The sequence below is a fragment of the Coturnix japonica genome, chromosome 12 (assembly GCF_054131305.1).
Source record: "Coturnix japonica strain WE chromosome 12, WE-NBRP24, whole genome shotgun sequence".
In the NCBI taxonomy this organism is placed as follows: domain Eukaryota; kingdom Metazoa; phylum Chordata; class Aves; order Galliformes; family Phasianidae; genus Coturnix; species Coturnix japonica.
This window is the reverse complement of record NC_140674.1, coordinates 12,354,643-12,365,303: the sequence shown is the minus strand read 5'-3', so window position 1 is coordinate 12,365,303 and position 10,661 is coordinate 12,354,643. Positions and strand designations below refer to the sequence as shown.

General features: G+C 46.8%; 1 protein-coding gene across 12 annotated transcripts in view; it reads right to left on the bottom strand.

The window, feature by feature from the left end:
• Positions 1-4,752: 4,752 nt before the first annotated feature.
• LOC107318190 (D-beta-hydroxybutyrate dehydrogenase, mitochondrial-like) overlaps positions 4,753-10,661 on the bottom strand; it is a 22,054-nt gene continuing 16,145 nt past the window's right edge. For 6 of the 12 annotated variants that reach the window (XM_085513593.1, XM_085513589.1, XM_015871717.3 and 3 more), the window contains 2 exons: positions 7,569-7,721; positions 4,753-6,828 (listed from right to left, as the gene is read on the bottom strand). In XM_085513593.1, the coding sequence (XP_085369719.1) occupies positions 6,347-6,828; positions 7,569-7,721 (635 nt within the window). In that variant the 3' untranslated portion in view covers positions 4,753-6,346. The other 6 variants (XR_014933564.1, XR_014933566.1, XR_014933565.1 and 3 more) reach the window with 6 other exon arrangements.

The window sequence follows — 10,661 nt, the reverse complement described above, 5'->3', positions numbered from 1 at the left end:
AGGCGCAAGAGTGTCCCAGGGCCAGGGCTGAGATCCAGCACACAGACAACACTACATGGGCAGCTCTTCCTCATACAGAAGGCTCCTTCCTTCCCTTTCTCTGTCTTTGCCCCTGCAAGTTCCTTTGGGGTGTTTTTCTGCCTCCTTTAAAGGAAATGTGGTTTTGGAAGACCAAACAGGCCAAAACGTGTATAGAGACAAAAATGAGCCCAGAGGGGAAAAGGCAGAGAAAAGAAGGGCAGGTGGGAATTCTTCTCTGTTTCTAGGAGTGGCAGAAAGTGCTTTGAAATCTGTTTGTGCAAAATGGTGTAAAAATCCCAATTACAGCTACAGCACCAAAGGAAGTAAACAAGCTCTGGAAGCAAGAAGTGGCCTCTGGGATGGAGGAACGTGTTCCAAGGTGACTGCACGAAAGATGTTGTGATTCATGTATGTACATTAGTGAGTAATTTTCCAGCTCGGAAATCATCCAATTACACATTCAAAATGCAAGAAGGCATTTAAGAGATTTAAGGAGTCGTAAAACTGAATAAGATGTTATTATGCCAAAGCAATCCTGGCGGTGCAGGCTGCAATGGAGGCAGCCAACTGAGCACACTTAGAGCTGTGGTGGGACTTTGCACGAGCTGCAAATCATTGCAACAGAAGGGATGGCTGCAGTGAGGATGCTGGGCTGCCCCGGTGCAACACAGGCCTGAGTGCTCCCCAGCTGGAGCTTACACTGCAAGGAAAATAAATCATATATATTCTGCACTCAGAGCTCTGACTTTGTTTCAACCCACAGTTGGGCTTTGAAACAGCACACAGACACCATTCATGGTGAGCTTTGCACAAGTCAGGTGATTTCAGGAATGATTAATTCACTTCTGCAGCTTTCATGCAGAATTCTGGAGCAATGTCTTCTATTCTGCTACAAAAAAAAGTGATTCAGCTGATGGAAGAGGTAACAGCCGTTTGGACACAACAAAACAGATTTGGATTTCCACTTCCCAATACCTCCCAGACAGCATCAGAGGTGCGAGGATGCTGATGACAGGCAGAGGGAGCTCAAGAGGCTGCCAGAGGAGGCACTGCACCATTGAGCCACTTGAGCTTCTATCGGGGGAGAACTGTTACTTCACATCATTGCTCCAGGTGAAGGCACAGCTGTGCTACCTTACCCTGAACACACGCCAAGGGAGAATATGATCCGGCCATGTCGGTACCATCCCTGAGGCTCTTCCAGCTCTGCTGAGAATGAACACACTCCACCTGGCTCCGAACCAGGTGGCTCTGGCTCTGTTACAAGCTCTCGTTCTATTTGAAGCATCTCTCCCATCCCCAGCACTCAGGCAGCTGGCTGAGAAATACGCTGGTTTGGGTTTGTTAGAAAGGCATTTATCAGCATTGTGGTCACAGAAGATGCTGAAAACCCACATTTTGAAACCCCAGCCGGAAAGGCAGGTGCTGCTGCTGCTGTCTCACTATTTACAGCATCGCTGTCTCCAGGGCAGCCCCCAGGATAGGAAGATTAAGACCTAGGACACATGGAATGGTTTCCATTTGTAAAGCACATAACGAGCCTCCAGCTGAGGCACGCTGGGTGGCACTGTTGCAGTGGGTGCAGCTGGGCCAGCAGCAGTCAGTGCAGGGCAGGGCTCAGCCTCCTCGCAGAGCAGATGTAGCTGTTGTAGTAATCTTGAGTACAGCCTTCTAACCTTCATTTAACACGCTGAATACTCTTTTCTTTTCCAGATGATAACGCTGATGTTCATCTTTGATCTTTTCTCAAGGACAAGATCCAACTGAATTTGTGCATGGTGCTTTAACCCAGTGGCTCCAGCTGGCAGAAGTGGGTAGGGACAGCACGTGCATTTACAGCTTCTGCACCTGAAACCCTCAGCCTTGTCTCAGCCAGACCGTGTGAATTTATTTGTCTAACCTTCTCAGTCTCTCAAACCGAATGTCACTCCTCACCTAAGTGGGAGGCCACAGCTGCCTGCACAGTGCTGCACTTCAGTGCTCAAAAACGACCTGGCTGGAAAGGTTTAAAGATGGAAGGTTCTGTAGTCAAGACTGAGTACAGTCTTCAGATACGTGAAAAGTAGTTATGAAAGGAACAGGCTCTCCTGTCTGCATCCCCTGCTGGTGGAGGTGTTTGAGGGTTGAATTGCATGAGCCCTGGGTAACCCAGTCCCCATGTAGACCTTTGAAAACAGGACTGCATTGCAGCAACAGAGGTACGGGGCTAAAGGAGAGCAGCCCTGGGCAATGTCCCGTGGTGCTTTCAGGGCCATTGCTGTGTGTGAGAACATTGCCATCACTGGCCTCCTTCCCAGAGATGTTTCTGGCAGAAATACAGCTCCTCAGCTACAGGTTCAAAGCCAGACATGCACAAAGGGCTCCTTAAATCCGACACCCATCCACCTCCATCCCAGGTCTCAAAGCAATAGGCTCCACAGGCTGTTGCCAACACACCATGAATTGCTCAGCTGCACCCTTTGGCCAGGAAAAAGAGCATTGGGCCTGCTTAGCAGAGTGGAGCAGCTCACATCCCTTGTCTTTTTTATTGTTACTTTTTGATGGTGCTCAGTGACCAGACAGTGCCTACAAGACCATTATTTGGAAGGAAAGTATAGAAATATTCCAATTATTAACATCATCAAAGAGAAATCACACACCATTACCTATGAACACTTCTCTAGATGCTGCCTTTTTAATCTGACTGCAGATTACCATTCCAATACAGCAGTTAACATTTGGTATCACTCACCTCCTGACCAATTCTGCACCTGTTTGAGCTCTCCCAGCCATACAAGAACAGCAGACCTATGGTATAATTCACTCACAGCTGCGGTAACAACTGCTGAAGCCCAGAGGAAGAAGCATACATTCTTATTCTCTATCTATCTCCCTGTACAGCTAAACACATACAAGATCATCAACGAGGGATCTCCATAGCAACTCCTCGTCTCTGCCTGAGATGAAACACTTCCTCTGCAGCTCTTGCTGCTTAGAAGAGCTTTCTGGTTTCTCTAGACTTTTAGAGATGATCTTTCTTTACTCCACCCCCAATAAACCTCACCCTGTAAACTCTCTCCCTGTGCTGCCAGTTGAGGATTCACGTTGAGTGTAAGCCAAGTACCACGGGTGCTCTGAGGTCAGGGTCACAAGCTGAGACTTGTCACTATTCTGGGACTTGTTTTGTGGTTCAGACAGAGAGATTCTGGAGCTATTTGGAGCACTCAGACAAATTCACAGAGTTCATATGGGAGGCTGCAGAAGTCCCCTTGCTGTGTTAAGCTGGACCAGAGCAAACATGACATGCAGACAACCACTCCTCAGCTCCCAGAGGCATCATAGAGAACTAACTCAACATGGCCAGGAAAACAAAACTATTTTGCAAAGACTGAAGGTGCTGTATGTCTTAAAGCACCATGAAGAACATGCAGGAAAAGGCAGCACTGCTGTAGTCTTAGCAGCTGGCCCTTTGTAGGAAAGCCTAACTCCTCACAGGCTACCACAGCAGCAATGAACATGGATTTCCATGGGATATCACTTAGCTTCTGACTTTCCCGTCCTCCACACTTCAAGGTCATTCCCAAAAAGATTGAATGTTTTCTTCCCTGTTACTCATTAGCAAGACAACAACCTGCCCTCAGTGACTGCATAATGCAACATGCTACAGCAATCTGCCTCGGGGAGCAGACTTTAAAACCAAGTTTTCACTGGACAGCAAACAGCTGCTGGAGGTTAAAGATGGTAAAGGACCCAGCTCAGTCAGCTTGGCTCTCTCCTGCTGGATCAGAGCCTGCGTACTGTGCAGAAACATCTGATAGTTGCTCTTCCACGTCAGCACTCTGCTCTTCTCACCCCCAGCCATCCACGCAGAGCTCTCACCAAGGCAGAAATCAGTCTGGGCTGTGGCAGCTCACCCAAGCACTTCTCAGAGGGACAGACGAAGGGACTGGGGCTCACATGCTGTGAAATCCTAACACTGACCCTGGCATGAGGTCCTCGCATGGCCTTGGGCACTTCTTGGCTTGCAAGTCTCAGCTCTGCCTGTAAGAAGAGCTAATCCTTATTACCTGACAGCTGTAGCATTCGGATTAGTTACATGTAGAATGCTGAGGCAATGAATAACTTGTATCAACACTTTCTCACCAATGTCACTTGAGGGAAACCACATAAAATATAAACAGTGGTAATGTGTGTGTTCGCAGAGGCCTTTCTCCAGCTGCCTTTTGCTAATGAAACACAGGACCTGTGGAACTCTAAGTGCACTGTTGGTCTGGGAACAGCATTCGCAGCACAGGCAGTGTGCTTGCTGAGACCTCCCTGAGCTGGATAGCTGAGAAGACCTAAGCAAAGGCAGCACAACTTAAGAGGCTTTTTGCTTTACATTGAAGACTGAACACAAACAGCCAGCAGTGAGCGGTTCCCAGGCACGGCTCCAGAACAGGGATCTTCTGAAGAACCTTTTCTCCAATTCCTTCTTCCCTTCCACCCATTGCTTCCAGCAGTCCAGGCCAAGAGCTGCTGGAGGAAGGATCTCAATACTGTCACTGCCTTAGTACAAAGCCACCTCGCACAGAAGAGCTGGTAACTGAAGCCATCAACTCAAATAGCAGCTCAGACATCTCACTTCCCATTTCTCCAAGTAAATCCAAGCAATAACGGGTATAATCAACCAACACAAAACTGCTCAGGGCACTGAGATGTTCAGAGGGGGAAAGAAACATTGGAGAAATGAGAGCTGGAGACACGGGCATGTGCTTTACAAATCTCACAGTTTATTTTCCTCTGTGCAAATTAGTGCTACTTAACATTACTCACATTTCACAGTGCAAGGGGCAGAAGTGATTTCAACTCTGCCTGAACAAGCTGCAGTTCAGTAGGACTGTGGGATCATTCCGGGTGCTGGATCCCAGACAGTCTCCACGTGATTATGGTCTGAAATAGAAAAAGAACTGCATGGACAGCATTTTCAGAAATTATCTGTAATACAAGCTACCTCCACAGCACACCCAAAGGAAGCCAGTGCCTCCTTAGCCATCACAGCTTTCACAGCTACATCCACTCTCCAAGCAGTTACAAACAGCAGCATATAAAAGTTTATGGCACAGCTTCAAAGTCACAGCTACCTGAGATAGATGAGGTGAGAGCAAATTACAAGCTCTTATGTTCATTTAACCTCACATAAGACAACACAGAACAAAATTTAGCAGCAGAATGGGAGGCTGACAGCCTAGAATGAGAGGGCAGATCCCCACTAGCTGCTTTGCTGGTGGTCACCACTTGGAAAGAGGACAGAAGGTGTGAGGTTTGGCAGCCTCAGCACTTGGAAAAATGACTGAATGCTCTGGATATGGCCAACAGGAGACACCCCTTAGGGGGATTTTGCAGAAGTAGCTCATATCAGTTGTCATGAAGTTCTGAGGAGACGATCATGTGTGACGTGGAAATTTCATTGTGCAGTATTGATTCAAAGGAAATGCATCACTTGAAACATCCTTCCAGAGCTCATAGTCAGGCCAAACTGACCACACGGTGCCCTTTTAAAACTGGTACCTGATACTGCAGTTAAAGAAGCCAAATTTCTTTGCTACATCAGATTCAAGCCTGTCTCATAAAGCTCATCGGCAGTGGGTGGAAAGACCACTGGCTGAGGGGCAGCTCACACAGCAGGAGTTATTACAGGGCTTTTCCCTGCTCAGTCTGTCTCCTGTCTTCTGGCTCCAGCAGCTCCTGTTCACAGTGCTGGGAGGGAAGAGCACTTCTTTGCACTTAGCTAATGAGGCTGTTTAGAGGCAGTGCGGCTGTTTTCATAGAAAGAGCAAACAGTTATGGAGCAGCAGAGCTTCCAACCAGTACTGTGAAAACAAAACAAGGCTGTGACTGACCCATTTTTAATCAAATGGAAAACTGCTTTTGTTTCCCATTTTAGCTTTTTCCCTTTGAGACATCTCATAGCAACAGCTTCACTCTGCTATTACCAGCCTATCCTTGTAAGGAAAACCAGGAGCCCAGCAATTAGTCCAATTTATCACTAGGGGAACTCAGCTGACCTAGTTACACTAGCCACATATTTGACCTGTTATGTTAACCTTCCTCTGCCTTCTCCACAGTTAAAAGCAAAACACCTTTCAACTTTAATCAGGGCAGCAGAGGAAAGACCGAGTTAGGAAAGAGACAGAAAAGACATAACTTTTCTCAGTATCCCTCAACACAAAATGTGAAGCCATAACCCAACCAAACTGAAGGCACATAAAATCTATAAAGAGGAGATGCACCAGTGATTAGAACTAAGTCAGCTCTAAACTGTGTGTACAAACAAGCACTGGAAGGATGCTTGAAGGATGGCCTTTCACAGTGTGGCTCCAGGAATGTAAAGCCAGTCAGCAATGGCAGTGGGCAGATGAGTCATGACTTGCAGTCTCATCCACCAGTAGGTCTCCATGGGATTGTAGCGGTTGTTTGGGTGTGCGGAGATGAGCGCGTTGGTGATGTCATTCACGACAAGAGACATGTCCTTCAGGCCACTGTTAACAAAGGACTTCATCAGGGCCACGTGGCGAGTGAAATACTCCCTCCCATAGTCCTTCTGCACGGTGCTGCTGGCTCCACTCCACAGCACCTCAGCCTGCTTGTCGATGCTGTCCTCTGTCAGGATGCCGGTCGCTGCCACAAAATTACTGGGCTCAATGAGGATGACTTTGACTCCCCAGCGATACATCTCCTGCCGGAGGCAGTCGGAGAAGGCTGCCACCCCATACTTGGAAATGCAGTAGCAGGAGCGAGATGGACTCACCATCCGTCCTAACATGCTTGTGATATTCACTACACGGCCTGGAGGGGAAAAAAGCAATGAGAAATGACTGACCCAAGTTTGGAGGGACTGTGAGAACCACTTACTGACCTGATTGATAAGTGGCATTTTGTAGTAAGATGGAGCTTGTTTAGTGGGTACCTTCTGGAAATGGTATCTGAGCAATCTGCTCAATATAGCCTCTTTCTGTCCTCACAGAACACATAGCTGTACCAGCATCCTCCCACACACACTAAATAAAGAAATTCTTCAGAGCTTTGCTCATAGGGTTCCTCTCCCCTTCATAAAATAGAATTTTGATGGTAACCACCTTCACACATACCATCTAAAATGGCTGTTATGGACTCATTTATTCCATGACAACCCCTCTGCAGTCATCTGTGAGCTGAGTAACATGAAGGGAAAGATTCAGCTGTCCAAACTTAAGCACTAATTGTAACTTTGGAAGCCAGAAGTATCTTTCTTACGGCCATAGACACTTTTTCTAAAGGTGGTCCAAGTTCTCCTGTCCTATCTGCAGCAATGCTTGGAGATCTTTGACATCCTGGAATGTCTAAGATTACACCTGCTGTGTAGTGCTTAGATAGACCCCCTGTCTGGAACATAATGCATCAAACGATGCTGTCTATTTTACCTGCATGCCACAGACATCCTCCTTGGCATCCTTTGAAGCAGCCTGGTTCATACATTTTAGCTATGTTTCTTTGCTGCATGGCAAAATATCCATGAACCTTGCCACAATACCCAGCATATACCTTACCTTTAGCTCTGCGAATGAGGGGCAGAAAAGCCTTTGTCACCCTCACGGTGCCCCACAGGTTGATATCTGTCACCTCCTTGTAGTTGTCTAAACTTGTAAATTCCACCTCTCCGAAAGTTGAGACGCCAGCATTGTTCACCAGGCCCCACAGACCTGCCAACAACAACAACAAGTTAAAGAATGGAGCAAGGAAAAATGTCACAGAGAAGCAGCTCTGTTCACAGTAACCCAGCACCTTGACAAAGAACTGGACACTTCCATAGAAAAAGAAAGGTTGTAGATAAAAACCAAACAAAGAGAAAAAAGACCTTAAAGATACCAGAAATAAAGCCTGTAGGGCTTCTTTGGAGCTTCTGGGATAGGGAGGGGGGTCCACAAGAATAGCAATCCTGAATGTCTCCTCTAAGGCTGGAGGCTCTACTTTGTCTCTGTATGGTTGGACCCGGCTGGCCCTCTTTTATGCCTCTTGTAGGTCCCAGGTTTGTCTTCTCCCTTGGACTTTATGATGCCATCCTTCATTCTTAAGAGGGCTGGACTTTCCCTCAATTAAGCAAACAATAAAACAGAAGAAAAACAACCATCTTAGATTTCTACATCTACTTCACTACTCCGGGCTGTGATGCACTAATTGGGAGAGCTGCAAGTACTGACCTGCAAGATTGTGGTCCAGTTACCAGCTCCTGTACTTCAGTCCAGATATTTGGACTCCCTCAATCCTAACTAATGCAGGACATGGCAAATTTACAACCAACCCTTAAACTACTGGAACTAAAAAATGAACTTCTATTGTGCATGCAGTCAAGATTAAATAGACTGCACTTACCACAAGCTCCTGCACTCAGCTCCTTACATGTCCAAGACTTAGCAGGTCACTGAGCATTTGACCCTTTGAAGACATTACTGTGGGAGTCCCCATGGCAAATACTTTAGGACGGAGTCCACGCTTTGTGAAATTGCTGAAGCACAGGACTATGCAGCCATAAACTGCAGTAAGAACAAACAGAAGAGCTGGAACAAGATAAGAATTGTCCTAATTAGATGTCCTGCTGTTCTCATTTTTTGTGTAAGTAGCAAGCTTGAATTGGTGAGCCTTTCTGCTTTCTGACTCTCTTCTTAGTATTAAGAACACACACAGGAGTAGGAAATAATATCTGCGTACAGGGATCTCAGACACTGCTATCACAAGTACCCGTGCCATGCCACCCTGACACAAAAACTTATCAACCTCTGAAAAAAGTTTGGGCTGTTTGCCCAGCCTGTTCCACACCTCCTCTGCTCTCATGTATGAAAGTCTTCCAGCCTAGGTTTGTTTGCAGGATGACAGTAACCGCATATTTTACTACACATAGTCTAAGAAAGTTGTAACATTCCCCCATTCACCCAATAAATGTCAACAGAATGTATTCTCCTGGATCACTTTAGAAGCCCAACCTGCTCCTGCCAGCCTGGCTTTCATGATGGCTGTGGTAGCCCTCCCTTGTCCTGCTCCCAGCTGAGTTCACCTCACCTGAAAACTTCTAGCTGCCCCATGTAGAGGGGAACAGAGGGAGTCATGTCCTACCCAGTGATAACCACACATTCCCTCACAGTCTGTCCCAGTCAGGCCATGTTACAAACAGAACAAAGAGCTAATACTTAAATGGTCACAAGGCCGTTTGCAGGACAGTGGTGTGTTTATAGAGCACAGCCTTATCGCTATTACTTCTTTAATGTCAATAATACAGTGGGAACTACATAACACTGAAGACAAACAGTGGCACTCCCAATATCAGAATGAGTTTAGCCTTATGTACACAGTGGATAGAGATAGAGAAGTCTAACACAAGAACTGTTCTGTGTTACCTTCAGGGCCACACTTGGTGTGCAAAGCACCTCAGTCTGAATGCAGACTATTCCATTATGTTACTGAGCACTATTTATAAGCAAGCTCCAAACCTCAGTCACATGCCTCCTAAAAAGAGGTCTTTACTGCTTTGCACTCTGTGCTGCAGCAACCAACTACAAGGTAAGGCTCTTAAGAGCAGGAGGAACCGGTCCAACTCGCTGATCAAGGGCACAAGCTTTCACTGTTCATTCTGCACACAGGATTTTGTGAACGCTGCTGCATTTATAGAAGCAGCAGAGCTGCCCCCTTACAAGTTAACTCACAGTGGGAAATGGCACTGTGCCACCACTGCTGTTGCTGGGCTCTTCAGGGAAAGCTTGAGAAGCTGTGAAATGTGTGACGAGGGCTGGATGATTGCGTAGGAAGAAAAATCATGCAGAGCATGTGTGGGAACAGAGCTTGTATGTAACTCAGTTTCATATGCTCGTTTTAGGTGGAAGGGTGTGCTACATAATTTGCAAGAAGATTAGAGCTGTTATTTACTTGCTTTATGCATTTATATGAATTAGGACAGGCTCACAGTAGCCTCATCCAAGCCTCAGGAGCAATCACCATCCAGACACACAATCCATGAATGCTGGAGACAGATGTGAAGCTTCAGTCCACCCTCAGCCAGACACTGTAGCTGCTGCCCAGCTTGTTATTCACACAGAGGCTGCACGGAAACCCAGAAAGGGCAAGAAAACCTCACAGCCTCATCACGTGGGAAGAGGTGAGGTATCACACAGGCTCTGGCTGTAAGCTCATATCCCATTGCCAAACCACTCACAGAAGCCATCTGAAGCCCAATACAGGAGCCAAGCTGTGCTGCAGCAGCAATGCAATCAGTCACCCTTTCCCCAGTACCTCTGCTCCATTCAAGCCCTGTGCAAGGGTAGACATGGAGTATCCTGTCATCTGTATCTTGAGCTGTCTACGCTCTCGTGGGCTGTTCCTTTCCTGCCTTCCCAGCTCCACACACTCCCAAGAAAGAAGAAACATAAAGAAAGAATTATCTTCTTTTGCATGCTCCTAAGGCCTCTACCTGGACTCACACTTGAAGCTGCTTGCAGATCAAGGTGGCCTGTGCTGAGCCCATCCTAAATTCTGTCTCACATCACAGCTAGCGTGTTGCATGGCAAACTGAAAGCATGTACTAGTACAGCTGGAAAATGATCTAGATTTGAGGCCAGGTGAGTTTTATGGACCAGCTCAGCACTTGATTACAC